At 39.3% G+C, this 24186-nt stretch overlaps 1 protein-coding gene and 1 non-coding gene across 3 annotated transcripts in view; both read right to left on the bottom strand.

Moving 5' to 3' along the window:
- LOC101744215 (neurexin 1) overlaps window positions 1-24186 on the bottom strand; it is a 193118-nt gene that overhangs the window by 34092 nt on the left and 134840 nt on the right. For both annotated transcript variants that reach the window (XM_012688613.4, XM_012688612.4), the window contains exons 6-7: window positions 2670-2819; window positions 2085-2245 (exon numbers count right to left, since the gene is read on the bottom strand). In XM_012688613.4, coding sequence (XP_012544067.2) covers window positions 2085-2245; window positions 2670-2819 — 311 coding nt within the window. The remainder of the gene's footprint in view (window positions 1-2084; window positions 2246-2669; window positions 2820-24186) is intronic.
- Window positions 12554-12663, bottom strand: Mir3412 (microRNA mir-3412). Its single transcript, NR_107690.1, has one exon. It is a non-coding gene; the product is annotated as a microRNA mir-3412 (primary transcript).

Genomic DNA, 24186 nt, shown 5'->3' with positions numbered 1-24186 from the left:
GAAATATTAACTTTGCGGCAAACTTTCAACTATAGCTCACAATCAGAGCGCTTATTTTTTAGATTGGATCAAACAAATATTTCTTCTTCATCTTTCACACACTCAAATGAATAATAAATAGGTCGATGAACTAAAATTGAATAACGTTCACACAAAAACATTAGGAACAGCACAACAAAACCAGTACTCGATCATAAGATACAATATAAAAAAATATGATTAACCTAAATTGAAAAGAACTACAAAAGGTTTTATCAATTGATCGATCGTAGATTATCGATAAACCAAAATATAATTTGAGGAAAATTAAACAGAATTCATTAGAAGGATAGTGAATCAAAGTGTAATTAATAATATAATACATGAGCACCGTAATTACTTTTGTTTTTAAAGCCTTCATAAAAATTATATCATTATGGATCATTTTGTTTATTGAAAACTTCATTGTACCGCTTAGATTTTAATCTCAATGTAACCGAAACGACACTTGTGAAGCGATACTTAAACAAGACAAATATGAATTTAGAGGATTTAGCTTGCGAAGTAAAAACAAGGTCACCAGACCACGTCGGAAATCTGACACTGAAGATCAACTACTCCGGTGAACCTAGAGACCCTAGACAAGGTGGAAAGATGTAGATTATAACAGCGAATGCAATGTTACTGATGAAGATTTCAAAGACAGGCGAAATATAGGAAAATAATAAGGAAAGCTGACCCCACTACCATATGGGATGAATAGCTAAGAAGAGAAAGCTTTGGCGAAATAATGAGATCTAATACTTCTGTAGGTCTCACTTTTACCGCTTGCGAACTGCATACTATTTGTTTTCTCTTGTTATCGCTAATATCGACCAGATCACAGTACACCTGGTGTTAAGTGTTCACCGGAGCCCGTAGACGTCAATCAAATAAATGCCACCACCCACCACGAGAAATGTGTTCTAAGTCTCAATTTTTACAGTTCAACGGCTGCCCCGTCCTTTAAGCCGAACGCATTACAGCTTCACGACAGAAATAGGCAGAGTGATGGTACCTACCCGTGCGAACTCACAAGAGATCCTACCACCAGTAACTATATACACAAATATTTTTGCGGTTTTGATTTTTATTACACGATGTCATTTCTTCACCGTGGAAGTCAATCGCGAAGCATTTGTTAAGTACGTATTTCATTAGAAAAAATTCTACCCGCCTGTGGGACTCGAACAGCATTGCATCGCTCGAAGCGAATGCACCGGGCGTCTTTTAGGCCAAGATGATTCCAAAATTATAGTGCCCATCATGCCAACCATGTATCAAGGGGTTATTTGGCCCCACAAATAGCACAAAGGGACTGCGCATCTCACCTTGCCTGTCTCAAGGTTGAAGTGTGCTGCCCTTCTAACAAATAATTCATCGTAATATGACCTGTCATTGATTTTCGCATTTTATTCTTCAAGTAACATTCAACTCACGCGACCCGCTCATAAGTCAGAAAATATCGATCAAAGTTCAAAGAACTCCAAATTTGTAGCTGATATGTGAACTAGGTGACTCCGATATTGAAAACATGGCCTTTAATATAAAATTTATGTTCACAAATTTCGGTACTTATCTACAGGCAATTTTTTTATTTTATATTTAAGTAAAACTCTTATACCTAATGTCCATATAGTGCGTAGATATTCTACTGAATTATTTCTAATATGCGTTTATTTCTAAATTGATGTCAAATACACAGAATAAAGTCTACTTTATTTGTATCCTTTGGCGCGTGTTTCACAAAACAAGAGTCTATGATTTAATAATGAATGGTTATGATTTAATTAAATTTGGATTGTTATATGATGATCTGTGATCTATATCTAGCACTGCCATGCCTTTATGTATTATTTTTTTGATAGCATCTATTATTATTATAAGCACTAGAATCCTTCTGAAATAAGGAGAGCTGCAACGAAATCCGATCTATGCTTTTACAAATTCTATTTAGAGTTCAAGCGACATTTATCCTTTTCGTAATCTATTTGAAGAAGTTTGCTAAAGGACCCTTAGAATTAACAATTTCACTTCAAATTTCTCGGTAAACACGTTTCTCTTACCTCCTGTATCCTTCTGTGCACCGTTAACTTATGCCACTGATGATCATCGAATCTCGTCTTAGACGGTTTGATGTGCATCTCCTGCTTACCGTTTCCGAGACCCATCGTAAGAGAAACTCCACCATCACGAACCGCTAAATTCAAGTAGTCTGCTTCGTGACCTGGTGGAAAATATTGCTTAATTTGAACAATAAAATAATTAATTGTATGCAGATTAAACCATCAATGTTGTTTTCATTCTTATTCTCACTTCACAGGACGCTTTATAGGAGCTAATATCTAATCTTAAGTGTTTTACAGAAACATTAGCATGTTCACTATATAAAATATGACCCTATAAATTGAAATGCATCACTGCTCTGCAACATAAATAAGCAAAAACGTGGGCTCCCACTAGACCAAGAACTACGTAAAATGTATAACTTTTGTGGGGTTATTTTAGGAGAAAATACTTAAAGAAAAAATGAGAGTTTGTATTATTTTACAAAACATCACCATTTGATACGGGCTGGGTTTACTAGGACAAACAAATTTGATAGACTATAAAAGCTAGAGATATAAAAGCTATATACTAAAATATCTTACCAGTATAAAACAACAGTCCATTAGGTTGTCTTGTCTTAAAATATAGTGATATAGTGTCCTGTGTGCTGACGATGGGCTCTCCACCTGTCTGCGTCAAGTCATACGAGAGGAATTCAGCCCCTCGGAATGTAGCCTCCGATGGTGCTTTGTCTGTAACAAAAAAAATTATAGCTGAAATTAGATTGTTAACTAACATAATCGACATATGTCCTAAGCATTGATGACCTAAAATTTTAGATACATTATATTTTTTTCTATATTTCAACGCACTTCTTTAACTTTTATAGCCGTTTCTTCTGGCGTCCTCTTTCAAATAAAGATGCTTCTCACATTTCTAGGATCGAAACCTTTACACTTGCGACCAACCACCGCCCACAAACACCCCAAGCCAAAATTAAATCATGTGCTCTGGATGCCGAAAAAAGGCATACACAGAACAAGAGACCTAGAATGCCATGCCAAATACATACAAATGATCCGGGCTGCAAATCGATTGATGCTAATCACTAGACCAATAAGCCGAACAAAGGTAACTTGATGAATCCTATATCTTGTGTGGTTTGAATCAATAGTAAAAACCGTGCACGCACACAACATGATCTACATGAATCCCAGTTTTTTCTTAAAACATTCTCCTGTATTTCAAAACTAAATCCAAAATACAATAATTTAATATAAAATCTAATATAATCCCAAATGAAATCTGGCAAAAACATGAATTGCGCTAATTCTGAGAAATCCTGCTGAAATTAACAAGAAAATTTGAACCGGTCGTTCTGTTGAGAAAAGATCTGTAGCAGATCTTCGCTTTGTAATAGGAAACGATCAAAACCATGATTCCTAATTTATGTAGATTACATCAGAGTTCTTTTGTTTCTTATAAAGCCGTGCCGTTGAGTTATTCAAACTCAAGACTGACATTAAAAAAGCGTAGCGCGCGAAGCTTTGAAACTTCAAAGCGAAGAGTATGAACATGTTTTTAAAGCTTTCATAGCTTTAAGTTATATTTCAAATTGAGATCTTAAATTTACGATGTTCGTGAAGTTTGCAGGATGGGATATTTATACGATATTAGAAGCTCACGGAAGTATATATTAGTACTTCCTTCTATTACTACTTCGATGCAACCATATGGTTGGAATTTCAAAATAGACAAGGGCATTCATGTTGCTGGTTTTACTGGGCGTAGGACCTCTTGTGAGTCCGCGCGGGTAGGTACCACCAGCCCGCCTATTTCTGCCGTGAAGCAGTTATTCGTTTCGGTTTGAAGGGTAGGGCAGCCGTTGTAACTATACTGAGATCTTAGAACTGATAACTCAAGGTGGGTGGCGCATTTACGTTGTAGATGTCTATGGGCTCCAGTAACCACTTAACACCAGTTCGGCTGTGAGCTCGCCCAACCATCTAAGCAATAAAAAAATTAAAAAAAAACTGTACTATGGAGTGCAGTCAAAGCTTGAAACTAGTGATGAACCTCTGCTTATCATAATTGGTGTATACAAATTTAATAGCAGAGTGAATTCAAGACTGTCTCAACGTCAACATGACAGCGTTATTGAATACACTGTGACGAGTTGCAAACTCACATCCGAAACTTGCGCTTGTTCTCACAAAGTTGGATATTAAAGCTGCGATGCGGTTTGTGGTCTGCACTAAGCTACGAGGATAAAAGCTACGAGGATAAATTCGAAATAACTGAAACACAATATTTCATGTACTTAAAAATCCGTGTGTATCAAATGAAACAGTATTATTTTTACAATACTTTGCAAAATTGGGAAAATCTTGCCCAAGACTTATTACAAGTGTTTAACTGATTTGCAAGGCAGCCAATGATTCTGCTCACAGGATACTGAGACGCTACCGTTGTTTAAGGATATTATTATCATCCAGCGTAAGTTGAACTGCTGAGGACTCCTCAAAGCCTCATTAGGATTACGTTGTAGCACAGAAACATCGTGTCTGATCGACGTTGAAAACGACTCTAATCATCTTTTTTTTTTATTGCTTAGATGTGTGGACGAGCTCACAGCCCACCTGGTGTTAAGTGGTTACTGGAGCCTATAGACATCCACAACGCGCCACCCACCTTGAGATATAAGTTCTAAGGTCTCAGTATAGTTACAACGGCTGCCCCACCCTTCAAACCGAAACGCATTACTGCTTCACGGCAGAAATAGGCAGGGCGGTGGTACCCACCCGCGCGGACTCACAAGAGGTTCTACCACCAGTAATTACGCAAATTATAATTTTGCGGGTTTCATTTTTATTACACGATGTTATTCCTTCACCGTGGAAGTCAATCGTGAACATTTGTTGAGTACGTATTTCATTAGAAAAATTGGTAGCCGCCTGAGATTCGAACATCGGTGCATCGCTCAACACGAATGCACTGGACGTCTTATCTGTTAGGCCACGACGACTTCAATCAATCATCTTAACCAGAATGATATACTCCACAAACAGCTCGCCCTTTGCTTTAAATAGCGTGAATCCTAAGGACGGGCCGCTGCAGATTTTTTTGGAATATCTTTCAAATCACAACCCTAGTCGTATTTATTCAGAGTCTCATTTCGTATACAATTCAAAAAGTAAGTGCACTTGAGTAACACCTGAGCTATACAATAAAGTACTTTAAAAAGTACAACTAACGTATCTACCAGCAGTTGCTTATATAAGCAATAACATTTACGACAATTGCCCCACCCAAGGATAATTTGAGTAAAACTACTTAAGAAGAACATTCAATTAAAATCAATGCGTTCGTTACATTGCCGATCTTGAAATATGACATTAAAGTCTTCATTGCATTGAATGACCACTACTTCCATAAAAATCGCGACAAAAACAGGCGGTATGCTGGTACCCACCTGCGAAGACTCAAAATACGGGCTCACTGATAACGGCCGGTTAACTATTGGTTAATCACAGTATTGTGGTATGATGCTTAGAGATATCTGACACCCATTTTCCAGTTGCCATTCCTCAATAGCCACGGAAAGGCCGTCGCCTTAGAACCAAATCAAACACCTAAATGGTCGTTTTTCAAATGAATATTCCTTAACAGTTTTTTTAAAAACTAAAGTACATAGCATTAGAAACGTTTATATTATGTGGATTTTAAGAGAACGCCACTTGGTTCGAGAGCGCAGGTGTAGGAAGACGTACCTGAGAGCCCATTGTGTTTTGAATAAACCTATTCTATCTATATCTCATATTCCGGATGTATGTATTATAAAGGTATGTCTTATCCTTTCTAATTTAGAGGTATCTTAGGGCTTTCTTCGCCAAGTTTCTGTTTGGATTAGACAAGAGCTGAACGTTAATTCAACATAGATTTAGGAACATGAAGTATGTAAAAACTGTGTGGTCTCTATATAAGCACCACTCCATTCCTTTCCGTGGGCGTCATAATGGTCATTGAGGGAATCAATCGGAGAATGGGCAGCTATAATATCCGAGTATTATACCAGTGCACAGCAATCGCCAATTGGAATTTACTATGGCCTTACAAGTAGACAGTACTATCATGCTATCTTCTACTGCGAAGTGATCATGCATTCTGGCTGGAAGGGGGACCTTTTTATTTATTGCTTAGATGTGTGGACGAGCTCACAGCCCAGCTGGTGTTAAGATAGACATCTAAAATGTAAATGCCGCCACCCACTCTGACATATGAGTTCTAAGTTCTCATTATAGTTACATAGTTCTATGTTACAATCGAGAACTTATACCTCATTGTGGGGGTGGCATGTGCAGGGTGATCTGAATAACCTTGGGTTACCACTTTGCACCAGATGGACTGCGAGCTCGTTCGACCATCTATGCAAAGTGTATATATACTTTTTAATTATGAATATTCAAACTCATAAACCTATTTTGGCTTTTCCATTATCGGCTTAAATAATCGTTACATTTATTATTTATTTGCTGAGATAAATTTGTAAACTTGTAATCCACCTGACTAAAACAATTATGAATCTAGCAGAAGTCAGTTCTGGAAACCATAATTACTTCTAATTGGACGGGTAAAAAATGTTGATGCGTAAAGTCAAAAAAAGGGTGCGTGTACTTATGTACGCGCGTAAGAAGTTATACTTCATCTTTATTAAATTATTTCTTTTTTTTTGTTATTTAAATTTCAATCAATTTGAAAAAAAAATCGATTAAACAACATCCTCAAACACGCATATTGGACATCCCTTTTTTTTTTTTTTTTTGTATGTAATATATTTATTCATAAGAAGTTAAGTTAAGTTAAGTTCGTTAAGAACGGTTAGCTGGTAGAAAACTCAATTGTTGAGTTAAGCTCGCCATTTTTTATATCTTACGCAATTATTGTAATATTAACTGTGTGTACAATAAAGAATAATAATAGAAAGTTACACTTACATTCAAAACATCTTGACATCGTATAAATTCGGTAATTTTCGGTACGGTTCGGAAAGTCACCTGCGGCTATATTCAGACTCGCCAAGTTACGTCGGTCGTATTGTAATGAGCGATTTAGTGGGCAACTTCATTCTGTTAATTTTGTGTCACGGTGCGCGCGCATCGTAAAATTTCACTCTCATCAATTTTTCATAACGCGCCTAAAGAAGTATAACTTCAAAAACAAAGAAAACAATAAGCGGTAAAATATAGGTAATTCTTTCTTTGAGAGATAACTTACAGTAAGTCTTAAAAATTCAAACTTAAATTACAGCACGCCTTACCTGTAGCTCCTCAGAAATATAACGCAAAACATTATTCTAGACTTTAGGAGATATCGTCGTCTCGAGTAACTTTTTACGTATAAAAAAGCCATAAAGCTTATTCTTATTACGAAAGAGGGGAGCTTTCACAAAAGTTAGATTATAACTGTCCCGCTGGGTGTGATGGAATGGCGCTAGAATATTGCCGTAGTTGCCACAAGGCACATTAAATAAGCCGCATATATTTTAAAATTTGTACCGGAAAATTCAGGAAAACTGAAACAGTTATCTTAATTAGTTTGATTTTTTTTAATTCGTTCTTCCAAATAAATTAGGAAAAATCAAAACTGTATCCGAGATGTTATAAATTTAAAAAACCTAAAGTAATAAACGATTTGAAATCAAACTATAAATGCAATTCTAGTTAGCTAGTCTTCAACCTGCAAAATCCAATCAAAATACTTCATTAGGAATTCCGTATGTGCAATTCCACTAATATTATGAACGCGAAAGTTTGTAAGAATGTATGGATGTATGTTTGTTACTATTGCACGCAAAAACTACTCGATGGATTTTGATGAAACTTTACAAATATATAGCTTACACATCAGAGTAACACGTAGGCTATAATTTATAAAGATATAATGTGAATTACCCAAGATATGACGGTAAATGTCATGTAAGTAGAAAAAAATTCTGCCATCTCATTTTCATAATCAATAATGAATTACAGTTCCCAAAGCGAAACGAGGGCGGATCGCTAGTAAATAAATAAAAGTTTTAATGTTCAGAGATCGAAAGTTTTTTTAAACAAAAAATAAATTAGGTCATTCAAATGAATAAATTTGAAACTTTTTTTTATATTGATTAGGTTGGTGGACGAACTCACAGACCATCTGGTGTTAAGTGGTTATATCTACAACGTAAATGCCGCGACCTACCTTGAGATATAAGTTCTAAGATCTCAGTATAGGTAAAACGGCTACCCCACCATTCAAATTTGAAGAAATCTGTTGACAAGGACATTACGTCGACAAAAGCCGTCGACAATTAGTGTTCTAGTTGAAAATGCTTTTTGATTGTCAAACACTGAACATAAAATTCATTAATATACAATCTATACATACCTAGTCAGGTCATAAATTCTGTCACATGTTTAATGTAAAATAATTGAAACAAGTTTATTTATTATGTAACCATTCATATACCAAAATGAACTTAACAAAACATAGATTCTTATGACACTACATTTTATTCAAAATGACCTCCGTGATTTTGAATACAGGCCTTCAATCTGCGCGACCAGTCGTCTATCGCAGCACGCACGAGGCCCATGTCAATATCGGCGGCTGCCTTAATCAAGGATGTCTTGAGTGACTCCAAATTGAGATGAGGCTTTGAGCACGCCTTTTCCTCCAAGTGTTGCCATATTTTGTAATCTAACGGATTCAAATCTGGACTGGAGGAGGGCCAGTCTTCGTGCCGGATGAAGTCGATTTCACGCGCCGCCAGCCAGTCTTGTGTGCTCTTCGCTCTATGAGCTGGCGCCGAATCTTGTTGGAATACCCAGTGCCTGTTATTGAACATGGTATAAGAAACAGGTTCCACAAGGTTCGTCAGGACTGTATTTTGATACACAGCTGCATTTGTTTTTACACCTTTCTCACAAAAATGTACCTCTGTTAAGCCCCAATAAGAAACTCCCAACCATACCATGAGCGAGGATGGAAAATGACCTCGTTGGACACGCGGAATACGGTTGCTCGCTTCTTCACTACTGTGTGCGTACACCTTATCATTTTGTTTGTTGTAGCTCTCTTCAACGGTAAAAAAATTTTCATCCGAAAAAAGAATCTCCCGATATTTTTTTCCCGCGTACCGCTTCAACAAAGCGTGGCATCTCTTCAGTCTCAGGTCCATTAGAGGAGCATTCAAACGATGTCCTGTTTGTCTTCGATATGCCCGAAGCCCTAAGTCTTCATTTAACACCCTTTTCACCGTGGTTCTGCTTAACCCCATCTGAAGGGCCAACAGTTTCTGCTTACGTTTGGGATTTCTTTGAATTCACGCCTTCACTGCTTTTATCACTGCTGGAGTCCTAACAGACCGAGGGCGACCACTTCTTGACCTGTCATCTACACTAGAGTCTTCATTGTATCGTTTGATGGTACGATAAACGAATCTTTTGGTTATATTCAAATTTTTCAGTATGTTAAAAACTTGAATTGGCGCGTAACCGCAACGATGCAACGCAATAACTGCAACACGGTCTTCTTTAAGCGTCCACTCCGTATTTAAAAATGAGTAAAATTCTAAAAGTATACATTTTTATTTTCATGAACAATTCGAAATTCGAATTCACTAAACTTTTTTGTGGCCAGCATTCTAAAAGAAAAGTTTTTACTGTGTGACAATACTTATGACCTGACTAGGTATATATAAATGAATTGCTGTTCGTTAGTCTCGCTAAAATTCGAGAACAGCTAGACCGATTTGGCTAATTTTGGTCTTGAATGATTTGTGAAAGTCCAGGGAAGGTTTAAAAGTGAAGAATTTTTTTTTTTTATTGCTTAGATTTGTGGACGAGCTCACAGCCCACCTGGTGTTAAGTGGTTACTGGAGCCCATAGACATCTACAACGTAAATGCGCCACACACCTTGAGATACAGTTCTAAGTTCTCAGTATAGTCACAAATAAATATGATATGAATAAATATGAAAATGCTCGGAATTAAATAAATATAACAATTTTGTTTTTCGTTTGATGTGTCCCCCGTCGGACGGATTCCTTTTGTTTGTTTTAAGTTTATTTTATACAAAAGTTTAGGTATTTTATTTATCGATTAAGGCACTACGAAGTCTGCCGGGTCAGCTAGTTTTAAATAAAAATATTGTTTGATTGTTTACAATGCTACTGAGGTACATGAGCGTATGAATTTCCGCTCAAAATCTTAACCAAATCAGGTTAAGATTCCAATCGGAACATTGGCCCAAATTATAGGATTTTTATTTGTTATCCATTCGAGCTATCATCAAACCTTGTGACCAGTTTCAATAAGAAGCTATGTGCGACTCCTGCTGTTTCATCATATCATTACGGAACATGAAACGGCCCTAAACTGGAATTATCTACAACACACATCCAGATATATATTTTTTATTTATTTGCTTAGAAGGGTGGACGAGCTCACAGCCCACCTGGTGTTAAGTGGTTACTGGAGCCCATAGAGATCCACAACGTAAATGCCACCCACCTTGAGATATAACTTCTAAGGTCTCGAGTATAGTTACAATGGCTGCCCCACCCTTCGAACCGAAACGCATTACTGCTTCATGGCAGAAAATAGGCATAGTGGTGGTACCTACCCGCGCGGACTCACAAGAGGGCCTACCACCAGTAATTACGCAAATTATATTCCACTCCAACATTTCGAAAATCAATGATCTTTTACAAATATTTTACTAGTGGTAGGACATCTTGTGAGTACAGGAGAAACTGATGCAGCGGGGGAGTCACGACCCTCAGTAATGAGGAAAACGACGCGAGGAGGGGTAGGGCAACCATTGTACTGTTACAACTGAGACTTTAGAACTCATGTCTCAAAATGAGTGGCGGCATTTGCGTTGTAGATGCCTATGGGCTCCGGTACTTAACACCAGGTGGGCCGTGAGCTGATCCACCCATCTAAGTAATAAAAATATTACAAATATACTGAGTTGGTCAGGAATCGAACCTTAAGATTCTGGAACCTTTGTCACTAACCACTCGAACAAGGAAGCGAACGAATTTGATAATTATCAAAATTGTTCCCTTCATTTCATTATATTATTCTATATATATATTTTTTTTATTGCCTTTCTAGGCAGACGAGCATACGGCCCACCTGATAGTGAGTGGTTACCGTCGCCCATGAACTTCAGCAATGCCAGGGGCAGAGCCAAGCCCCTGCCTATAATATTATATTTACTAGTGGTCCCACTATAGTCGAAATTAGACTATAATTAATTGAAATTATAATTTTAGACATTATTACGGTTATTATATTTGACGGCCTTTACTGGCATTATTATATTTCTATTATCTCTATTATACTTATATAATCACAGATTTCACCAAGACTACCCTATGGATAAATAATATTAAAGACAAACAATATTAATCTATTCTCAATTTGACCCATATTTGACCACAGAGTTTCAAAATAAATACAGTGTATGTGTGTGTAATTGACTGTCTTGTGTCAAATACGTGGTAGTGTGAGTAATAATTTTATTTATTGTTTTAACCCATTATTAATGCATAATTTAAAAATATATTAACATTCTGCCCTCCTTCTCTATATTCTCTATAAGTGTGGAAAATTTCATACTCCTCCGACCGCGCAATTTTCGTAAAAAGGAGTACAAAGTTTTTGCTGCACGTATTAATTATATTTATATTTGATTAATTATATTTCACCTTAATCGTCCGTGTGGCCACGAAAACTAAACGAACCTTAGTATACGAAAAATAGGTTTAATTTTAATAAACTCAGAATAAGTATAACTAAAGAAAACAGATGAACATCTGCGCCGTTCTACTAATACTGGTTATTTGAATCAGTAGTCAGGACTTCAGTATGAATACAAATAGAGTTCATTACCCCACCGAATTGGTTGACAATATCGACACGTTTGAAACACGTAACGATTTGTCATTACCAGCTAAGATGGGCGGACAAATCATGCCCTTACTCTGAGACAACGCAACTAGAATTTCAACACCGACATTGAGACTTGTAGTTAATATATAAATTGGTGAAATAGATGGATTACAGTGAGTCCATGGTCTGGACCTATTCTTATAACTTCCACCGCACGTGGGTAAATCTATAAGGCTTATTTTTATACCTGAATTATTGAGCACTTTTTCTTGAATACCTTTTCATTCTCATTATGTGAACATTAGGCGACATTCTCAAAGCAATACACAAAATAATTTTTCGTCTCCCACTCAAAAGAAACATAAACGTGCTAATTGTACAATACTAGATCTTTCTGTAACATAAAATCGGAAGGTCCTAACTCCTGTTTACTGGTCGTAGAAAAAACAGCTATCCCGTACCAGTTTTAAAGTATAATTATAACTTGACATAACATCTCAGCGCACTCGATACCCTGCTTTGTTGACACAAACACAAACATTTAAGAGAAACACGAGCGACTATATTAATTAAACTAATGAAGAATACATTCCACGAGACTTGAATCTAAAGAATGTGACGTCGTTCTGTAATTTATTTGACATAAGCGTTTGTTTAATGATGAGCTAATGTTTTTTTAACATTCTCAGCTGATGAGCATAAAATGTATCCATTTACAAACAGCTGCCGTCGGCTAGCCAACAAGCAGATTAACCATTTGCCTTGATGTAGGTCACCGGTGCCCTACGCGGCGCGCTGAAGTAATTATGTTGATTTCTCTCTTCGATCTCCTTACTAAGGCGCCGGGATATCTAGTTGACTCTGGGAAAGACGAATCCGAAGATACTGAGATAAAATCTATTTCTAAGAGATCTAATATACTTGTCGGAGGCGGCGCCAGGGATGGCTAAGCGGTAGGTTCCGTCATCACTCGTATTTGGTTGAACTCAGTTTATAAAAAGTCAATAAAACCTTTTGAATAATAATTATTGAAACTCAACACACACAACTTTCACAATGACAGGGTAAACCGACAGTTTCGTTGCACATACCGACAGACCGACTGACTGACTGACTGACTGCCAGAGACTAACTGACTGAGACGGACGGAATGACTGTCTGACACGGAATGCCACGACTCTGTCCACGTACCGCCATTTTATACTGTGGCGTTACGGAGTCTACCCTTCATTTTGTGATATTTATCAAAAAAACATTTCATCATTTAAAATAATAATCAAAACCACCGTCTTAATATTACTAAAAGTCGTTATCCACGACAACTAAAAGTCGTTATCCACGGCATACTAATAAACAAAAGAAGGCAAAGCTAAGCAACCCAGGCGCCAACATAATTACATGGCAGGCAAAGGCTTAATAAGTTTCTAATTAGACTAAACACGACAGCTTTGACGGTAGGTAATACTGCAAGGTCACTGGTTTGATGACATCGTACCGTTTACTTCAAACATTAAACAATCACGCGCTTCGATAAGCGAGTTGCTGTCCATGGGCTCCGCTAGACGCTTAACATTGGCAATTCTCTCTAGTCACATATGAACTGGTAGAAAATCTAACAATCACAGACGGCTTCGACAAGGCCCTTATATCGAGACTTAGAACTCATGTCCTTACGTAAGTCCACTAGTTAGGTTACTTAGGTCCACTATTGAGTAGTTTACTTGTTTATACTATAAAAAAATACATGACTAATAATAAACATCATCAATCTCCTGCCCTTCTCCCAGTTACCTGAGGTCGGCGCAACATGTTTTGTCCTTCCATACTCCTCTATCATATACCATTTCTTCGCTCACTCCGCTCTTACACATATCGTCTTTCATGCAATCCAACCTTTTCTTCTTAGGTCTCTTCCTGTATAGCCTTCCACATTCATAGTTAACACTCACTAACCATTCTCATTGTCATTTCATCTCATCATATGTCCGCACCATCCCAAGCGCGCACTTCTTAACTTCTGTCACAGGTGCCACTTTTAGACTTCATCTGACATCACTAATAATAACCAAGATTAACAATTCTTCACGCAAGCTTTAGAAATCCAACTGATGTTTCCGTTTCCCATAATATATATAGAGGTGCGAAGCAATCGTTTCCCCTATAGTTCGGTTAAGCACACGCGGCCATATTGGTTTTTCGGCGACACGGGAAACTCAATTTCGGAAGGCGTTCTTCCCGCACTGTATGCAAATGACCGCCGGCGTTTGTGTATTCTAATTCTAGGCCTCCATTTTAATGGAGGCGACCTTTGGAATGGAATTTCGTTTTTTGTTTTAAGTGTCTCTCTGTTAAATAGATCGGGACAAAAAGTGTTTCAAACGAAATGACGTCACTATCTATTTACTCGGTATTTGGTATGTATGTATATAGCACAGACGAGCTCAATGCCTGTCTGATATTAAGATATTCTGTGAACAAGTAAATGGTTTTACCACAGTTAGTCTTTTGTCTGGTGAATCGTTTTGTTTCACAGGAAATATTAGATGGGGAAGAGGTCGATCGAAGAAGACATGGATGGAGTGTATAAATGACGATGTGAGAGAGAGAGGAGTGAGTGTGGAGCTGACGGCTTATAGAAGAGAATGGAAGAGAAAATTTAGCTGTGCCGTTTAGTGGTCGTCGTTGATGGCGGTGGTAAGGTCACCAGTGCCGGGCGGCACAATAACGAGTCCGTAATTGGATGGACAGTTTATTTCCAATCACAGATAGTATAGCAATATTTAGAAGGAGAAATTACGGAGTACAGAAGGCACAGATAAAGCGGTAGTAAGTTCAAACACAAGAATACAAAATAGACGAAAGCAATAAATCGTAACAAAGCAAAAGAGTACGCGTAAGTCGAGGAGTGACACAGTCTTAGCGTGGCGTTGACCAAACCCGACTGGCCGCGAGCGGCGGCCGAGTCGTGGCGCAGGCGACGACCAGTACGTACGCAGTTATACATAGTCGGGGTCTTTGCCGCATACTAGCGGTTGCGCCCGACTATGCTTGTGTAAATAATATAATTTTGAGTAGTGTTGTGAATGTATGATTGTTTAGCGTAATTGTGTACTGTATGAGAGTGTGTTATAGAATACGTAATTAAACATGATATAATATTAAATATTGCGTAGGTGTACAATGTAAATTAATAAATAATATGAACTAATATACATAAATATAGTAGAAACACCTACAACACTCCCCTCCAGAGACCTACTTAGGTCGATAATAATCGGGAAAGCGTACTTTCCTCCCCGATCGAGTCGTCTGCTGGTGTGGAGGCCCTGGATCTGGGTGACTGAGCGAGTGAAGGCAGTCAAAAACCTGCTGGCGCAGTTGATGTGGGACGAAGGGTCTGGGTGTCCATGTGCTGACGTCGCAGTACAAAACGGCACGACTCCCAGGTATGCTCGTCTGGACTAGGCGAAGAGAAGTCTCGCCTGTTAGGTGGTCTTGGAGTTCAGCATCTGAGGCTTGTAGATTGGCCATCACTTCTAGGTCGACAGGCGTCTGCAGTTCATCAACGCGCGATAGGGTATCCGCCACCACGTTATCTCTACCGGCGATGTGGACGATGTCCGAGGTGAACTGCGAGATGAAGTCGAGGTGCCTATACTGACGTGGTGAACAGTTACTTTCCCGCTGGTGGAAAGCGTAACACAGCGGCTTGTGGTCAGTGTAGACTGTGAAGTGGGTGGCTTCCAGCATGTGCCGAAAGTAGCGTATGCTCTCGTAAATTGCAAGGAGCTCACGGTCGTACGGAGAGTATTTCATCTGTGACGGGCTCAGCTTGCGGGAGAAGAAACCTAATGGCTGCCAACCTTCCTTTTTGAGCTGCTGCAGTACTCCACCTATTGCGGTATCGGAGGCGTCCGTAACTAGACCTAATTTGGCTTGAGGGTCAGGATGAGCCAGCAATGCTGCATCAGCAAGGCTTTTCTTGCAATCCTTGAAAGCTCTGAGTGAATCTCCTTCCATGACTACCGGATGGGAAGCTTTAACCGAACCGGATAACAAGGCGTTCAGCGGGGCTTGAATCTGAGCGGCGTTGGGCAAAAATCGCCTGTAAAAATTCACCATCCCCAAAAATCGTCTGAGTTCTCGGACGGTTTTTGGTGGGGGGAAATTGCTGATTGCTTCGACCTTGCTATCCAGTGGTTTTGTGCCCCTTTCAGAGATTTGGTACCCGAGAAATGTGACTTCGGGCACACCGAAAACACACTTGGCCGGGTTGATAAGAACACCGTAGTCTTTCATACGATTGAAAAGTTGGCGCAAGTGGTCCTCGTGGTCACGTGGCGTTTTGCTAAAACATAGAAAATCGTCTAAATACGGGTAACAAAAGTCAAAGCCACGCGTCATTTCATCGACAAATCTCTGAAAGGTTTGACCGGCATTTCTAAGTCCAAAATTCATGAAAGGAAATTCAAACAAACCAAATGGCGTGGTGATCGCGGTCTTCGGGATATCCTCCTCCGCTGTTGGTATCTGATTATAGGCCTTGACCAAATCGATGACTGAAAAAATTTTACAACCAGACAAACTTTGTGAAAAATCGTGTATATGACGAATCGGATACTGATCGGGTATTGTGCGTGAATTTAACTGTCTGTAATCACCACATGGTCGCCAACCGTTGTCCTTCTTGGTAGTAAGATGAAGCGGGGATGACCATGGACTGTCAGACGGACGTGCAGTTCCGTTGGCTATCATAATGTTAAATTCTTGTTTTGCAATTTTAAGTTTGTCCGGCGCGAGACGACGGGGTGAGCATGCTACGGGTGGACCTGGTGTAGTGCGTATGTAGTGTTTCGTGTTGTGTTTGACAATGCCTGGAGTACCAGCTGGGCGTGTTAGCTCCGGGTATTCAGCCAAGATAGCGTGGTACTTACTGTCGCCACCTGTCATTATCTTAACACTAGTAACACGATTATTATTTACATCTAGACTGGCTACAGTACTCATATTGGTAAGACTATCGATTAATCTTTGTTGGCTGACGTCCACTATGAGTCGATAATGAGACAAAAAATCGACGCCTATAATGGCTTTAGTGACGTCAGCAACAACAAAGCGCCATGGAAAGTTGCGGCGTAAACCTAAATTAACATTTAATTGCGTATAACCATAAGTATCTATAACTGTACCATTGGCAGCACTGAGCTGATAACTAGTTTTAGCACGGCGTTCACACAACTTAGAAATAGGGTAAACACAAATGTCACTTCCAGTGTCTATGAGGAAGTCTATATTATTGCTGCGGTCCTTGATGAAGAGGCGACCCGTAGAGTTGTGGCAGTCGCGAGTCGCCATCACTTGCCTGCTTGTCGGGTTTCCCGTCTTGTAGTCGCAGGGTCGCACGCACTTCCGCGCCTCGGCACCGTGTTTGCTGTGGTACCAGCAAATGGGGTACCTGCGGTAGTGTGACTGCGACCGGCGTGATGATGAGTGGCTGCGTTTTCGTTGACGTTCACGTTCGCGCCCGCGCTCCTGCGGCCGCGGTTGATGATGCACCTGCGTCGTCAGGGCGCTGACTTGCCGCGTCAGCTCCGCTACTTGTTGGGACAGCCTGTCGATTTGAGATGACGATGATGATGATGACGTCACGGCTGCCGCAACGTGGTGTACTGGGGCTGCGATCTCGTGGACACGGTCGGCGAGCTCGGCGAGTGCGTCTAATGGAAGCGTCGACTGCGACGCGACGATCGGCTGCAACGTGGTTGGTAGCCGGCTGGTCCATATGGTCCGCAGGAAGTCCTCCGGGATCTCCGGTCCGGCGAGGTGTTGTAGGTGACGCAAGAATTGTGACGGTTTGCGGGTACCGAGCTGCTCGTGCGTCAATAGCTGCTTCACCTTGTTACTGCGGGACGCCGACAACCTTTTTATCAGCTCCTCTTTAAGCCGCTGGTAATCGGGAGGACCGGTGAGCACGTCTTCTACCTCGGCGGCATATTGGCGATCGAGGCTGGCCAATATATGATAAAATTTTGCCGTCTCGTCAGTCACTCGCATGATGGCAAATTGTCCTTCCACTTGCGCAAACCATATTTCGGGTTTTTCAGGCCAGAACGGTGGTATCCTGATGTGTGTTGAGGGTAGTTCTTTAATCGGGCATGTTGGCTCGACAGGCGACGCCATCTTGACGTGTCGCCGTGGTCGTGTAGTTACCTGCGAACGCGCCGTGTCCGATCCGCTGGATTCCGACATCTGTTTCTCCGGGGTGCTCGTAGTCGTGGGTCACCAGTTTGTGGTCGTCGTTGATGGCGGTGGTAAGGTCACCAGTGCCGGGCGGCACAATAACGAGTCCGTAATTGGATGGACAGTTTATTTCCAATCACAGATAGTATAGCAATATTTAGAAGGAGAAATTACGGAGTACAGAAGGCACAGATAAAGCGGTAGTAAGTTCAAACACAAGAATACAAAATAGACGAAAGCAATAAATCGTAACAAAGCAAAAGAGTACGCGTAAGTCGAGGAGTGACACAGTCTTAGCGTGGCGTTGATCAAACCCGACTGGCCGCGAGCGGCGGCCGAGTCGTGGCGCAGGCGACGACCAGTACGTACGCAGTTATACATAGTCGGGGTCTTTGCCGCATACTAGCGGTTGCGCCCGACTATGCTTGTGTAAATAATATAATTTTGAGTAGTGTTGTGAATGTATGATTGTTTAGCGTAATTGTGTACTGTATGAGAGTGTGTTATAGAATACGTAATTAAACATGATATAATATTAAATATTGCGTAGGTGTACAATGTAAATTAATAAATAATATGAACTAATATACATAAATATAGTAGAAACACCTACATGCCGACCCTACCTAGTGGGGTAAGGTAAAGAAAAAATAAGAAGAAAGATTAGATGAAACTTTGCTACGAAGGAAGTTGCAATGATCCTATCTTTGATACCTTTTTTAAAATAAAGAGCTTCCTTCGTGATGCTGTTGCCCTACTTACATGGAAGATCTATCACATTTTAATTAATACAAAAATTACAAAAAAAAAACCGAAATCAATCACAAGATATTATTATAGTTTTCCAACGAAATTCGTATAAAAAGTGTTTACTTTCAAATTCGAGGTTTCTTTCAGTTAATCAAAATAGACAAGAACGTATTCGAGACAATTTTCTATTCGTGTTACTTTTAAATTTTCTTCTTTTCTCATCCTTTGCGAACGACCAAAGACATGATGTTGTTTATTCAAGTCTTTATAGACGTTATTATGTCATTATTATTTTACCATTCAATATTACATTTTCACTAATAAAAAAAAATCGGCAAGAATCCTAGCCCTCAATCTCTTTCAAACATAGTAACACAGAAATTTTATCTTTTTTGTCATAAACCAATACACGTAGCAAACCAAGAATAGGCAGTAGCTCGGGTGTGCTCCTGGCATTGCTGATGTCCACGAGCAGTTGTGACTACTAATCACCAGAGCGTATGCGTGTCTGCTTATATCAGCATCATCAACGTCCATTGCTAGAACTAGGTTTCCTTTTTTTTTATTGCTTATATGGGTGGACGAGCTCACAGCCCACCTGGTGTTAAGTGGTTACTGGAGCCCCTAGACATGTACGACGTAAATGCGCCACCGACCTTGAGATATAAGTTCTAAGGTCTCAGTGTAGTTACAACGGCTGCCCCGCCCTTCAAACCGAAAGGCATTACTGCTTCACGGCAGAAATAGGCAGGGTGGTGGTTCCTACCCGCGCGAACTCTGAAGAGATCCTACCACCAGTAGGTTTCCTCCAAGGTTCGTCCTGCGCAGTCCCCATCCAGCGCATTTCCGAACCCTTTAGCAAACTGCGGTCTACCTAGTGGGAGGTCTATAGCTGTGATACTAAATTAAAGATTTTGAAAGGGCTTTTCTATTTTAAGTATGGGCAGACCATTTGACGATCTACTTGGTTAAGTTAGTTTTAAAGCAAGTGACAAAACAAATTTTAAGTGCTCAGCAATAGGGACTTTTTCTAGTTCTAGTCTTGCTCATTACCACCTTTTTTATTATGGTTGTGGGCAATAAAGAACCAAGTAGCCTGTTAGTTAGTCTCCCTTTGGGTTAAAATAGAACAAGCCATTCCAAAACATTTAATTCAATATAACCTTCCAGAATTATATAAGTACTAGCTGTACCCGTCCGCTTCGCTGGGCATCTAAAATTAACATTATTATTTCTTACCCCCACGAAGATTCGCATCATTAACGCCTCCGCAACTGGTGTAGAGAGTCCAACACTCATATGAACATTAGCCTATCCATTAAGCACATGTATTTTCTACATGGATACCAAGTTTCAAGTCAATCGGATGCACGGTTCAGCAGTTATAACGGAACATCCGTAAAAACCACTGTAGATTTATATATTAGTATAGAATAGATGCTAATGATTTGTAGTACTGCATAAATGTTAATCTGTAGGTATTACGCTTGTTAGGCGCTCATGTGTGCTTCTGTTATGTCTGCGCTTCATTTGAACTAACGCGATTAAACGAACACTACACACTAACTAACTACAGTTTGGGATTAATTTGTTTTGTAGCAGTTACTTGTTTAATTACATTTTACTGTCTTTGTAGAAGTAGATAGTTAAACGATCATCCTGATGTTCACTGTCTGCTAGAAGTGAAAAACATCCGTTACATACTCCATAAAGAACCAAAATGAGCATCTTGTGAGACGAATCTGCGGTAGGCAGCGGCTTGGCTCTGCCCCTGGCATTGCTGAAGTTCATGGGCGACGGTAACCACTCACCATCAGGTGGGCCGTAAGCTCGTCTGCCTACAAGGGCAATAAAAAAAAAGAATACCTAGATCAAGATGTCTACAGTATGTCTACAGTGCTGTGCTAAAAATTTATGCGACCTGTATTTAGAGAAGTGGATTAAATCTTAAACTTCCACCAGTGATAACTCTTTTTCAACATCAGTTGAAAAGGATATGACGTAGTGCTCAGTAAAATATTTTGATGGCCAGCTTAATCTAGAACCAGGCGGGTAGTAGCAGTAAGCAGTCTCTGGAAATGCACTATGAATCAACGCAGTAGTCCTAAGTAGTAGGGATTAGCTCTGGCTCCGCAAGGGGAGGTGGGTGGTAAATAGAAAATGAAGGATAATCTCAAACAATTCCTCAGAGCTGTTCTTCGCTGCTCAGTAGCCAGGAACTTATGCTGCACACAGTGATAAGTGATTGTTAAAGCTTAATGGACTTAAAAAAAATATATCAAAAGACCTACCTTGAGACATTAAGCCAATGTTCAAATTATACTTTACCAGCGACCCGCCCTCGCTTCGCTTCGGAGACTATGAGTTATTATTAATTTTATTGAATTTTCTTTTATACATTTGTTTAAAATGACATTCCTTTTTTTACACCCTCCTTTACGATATTCGCAGCACTCATTCTGTCAATGTTACATCAAACGCCATAAGGTTACATTAAAAAATTATTAGAAAATTCAATATCGTGGGTATTTATTCTTAAATTTTCCAAAATGGTGCGTAGTTTTCTTAATTTTCTTTTTTTCATAATACCCTTCTCCTGAAAATAACAAATCCAACAAAAAAGATTTATCCAATTTGTTGCCGACTTTCTGAAATTACGCGCGCACTTACATTACACATATTATTTTTTATATATAAGAGAAGAAGATAACAGCTGACTCAGTTTTAGAACAGTGAGTGCTTCGCTATAGACATACAAAAGACGATACTGCCGACCCGAGCAATATGCCCTAACACTAGGAATAACGCTTTTCATAAATTTTACGGGTTCGATTTTTATTAGATGCTGTATACATGTTGTGATTCCTTAAGAAATAGTTTTAGTCTTCTCACAAAGTCAATTGTGAATCTTAAGTTAGGGAATCTGTTCGAATTTCCATCATTGGACGAACATTAGTATCAAATAAATGTCTTGTTCAGTTTGTGATGTAGTGGAAGATGCTTTTCACATTATGATGGAGTGTGCGCGGAACGATGACTTGAGACAACATTTCTTTGCAAAACATATAGATTTCAAGTTGGAGGTGTAAATTACGTATTAGCCTTTCCGGAATCCGAAATGGCCTTCAGAGACGATAACAGTTTCCTTTATTTCTTTATATAATGGAGTGGCATATTCACTAAGTGAATAATCTCCTTATGTAAAGATAAAAAAAATGTATTTGTAATGAAACCGGCGCTTAACCTTCGATACCGATTTTGTGACTAATTTTCAAACAAAACATGTTTTTTGTGTGTTCACACTCGGGACGAATGATAACGGGTTTGTGGAACTGATGTTATATATATTTTAGTCTGAAAATAATTACCTAGATAAAATATTTTAAAATTTATAAAAAAAGGCGCCAAAATCATCATCGAGTGAAAAATGCACAGTTAATATATAATAAAAAAAACATATGCGTTCAGTTTCACGCTGTAAAGATTTTGAGCATTGTGTGTTTTTTAATTGTTTTTTGACCTACCAAACCGGTTTTTAGTCCTAATATCCACAGTACGTATAAGAAACAGTAAAAATACCTTTAAATTTACCGCGGTTACAGAAACATAACATTTTTACGACCTAATTTCCATCGTTGCCAATAAATCCGTTTTAATTCGTCACTACCTACACGCGAAATGCCTATACGTGTACTTACTTAGTTACTGAGTCGAAATTACGATCGTCATCAAAATATCTTGATTCAACACGAGATATAAGGTAAGTTGGATCGGTCTAATCCGGTTCGAGGCGGTTGAAACCGGAATGGCGGTAACAATCTGCATGTTAATGCCCCCGAGGGATCATAAAGTAGAGTTACAGCTTCCTGGTGGGCGGACTCGATTGTTATTCGAATGGAAAATTATAACATTAATTATGGTCCGCAGATTTGTTAGAAAGTGTGTTGTTTGTTAGTGTTGTTGTTGTGAGCTAATTTTAAGTTAAATTACTCATACGCCGCTCTGGAACGTAGAAAATATTGAAACATACGACTGACTTGGTGGTGCCGTAGTCAGCGCCTCTGACTGCCGAGGGCCGTGAGTTCGATTCCCGTATCGGGCAAACATTCGTGTTATGAAAGGTTTGTTTGATCTTTGTCTGGTTGTTTATTATCTATCATCATCATCATTCTCCTGCCCTTCTCCCATTCACCTGAGGTCAGCGCAGCTAGTTTTCTCCTTCGATGCTCCTCTATCATATACAATTTCTTCGCTGACTCCACTCAAACACAGTCTTTCACGCAATCCATCAATTTCTTCTTAGGTCTCTCTCTTCTTCTATATCCTTCCACATTCATAGTTAGTTTCGTCTCATCACATGTCCATACCATCCCAAACTGGCACTTCTCAACTTCTCTGCCACAAGTGCCACTTTCAGACTTCCTCTAACATATACATTTCATATTCTATCCATTCCCATGGATGTTCATTATCTATATATGTATACATTTAAACGTATATAAGTGTGTATGTCAGTCTCTGGATCTCATAACACAGGGAATCCTAATTTATTGCTATTTTAGGAATAATTCAACATCATAAACTACTAACAAAATTCGATTGTCATATCGCGTTGGCCGACAAAGAGAATTTACATTACCAAATTTTAAAAGATCGATCCATTCTGCTATTCTGCAAACCGAGCAGCTTCAGTGACGCGAATTCACTAAACACTCCTCATTCAAAGTCGGTAACAATCCCAGTCCTAGTTTAAATGGAATTTTATCAAACATCTCTGAAGTTAGACAGGTGACGTCAGAACTATCTAGTTAAACTAAACTGAAATGACGGCTCTATCAAACAGCAGCTCATAGTGTAAGGTTTACGATTATTTATATTAATATAGAGTCCTGTAGATATTAAGAATTATTATTAAATATGAGGTTTATATTGCAAACCATTAAAATATTATTGTTTATTAGTTGCTCAATTGACTGCTTTTAAAGTCGCGTGACTAAGCCACGTGACCGGCCAAGAGGGGGTAGGCGGCTGAGACATTTAAAAGCGCATGCAGGCGGTCAGGAGGGACCATTCCCGATCCTGCGGACAGAATGGAAAGCAGTCGACGTCGCCCAAAACACGTCATCTCGGATCCTCCCGATCCACTAACGGTGCTTCTAGGTACTTCAAGCACCGGTCACCGTTCTCGTC

Source organism: Bombyx mori, chromosome 25, assembly GCF_030269925.1.
Source record: "Bombyx mori chromosome 25, ASM3026992v2".
NCBI lineage: Eukaryota > Metazoa > Arthropoda > Insecta > Lepidoptera > Bombycidae > Bombyx > Bombyx mori.
This window is presented reverse-complemented; position numbering and strand designations above follow the sequence as displayed.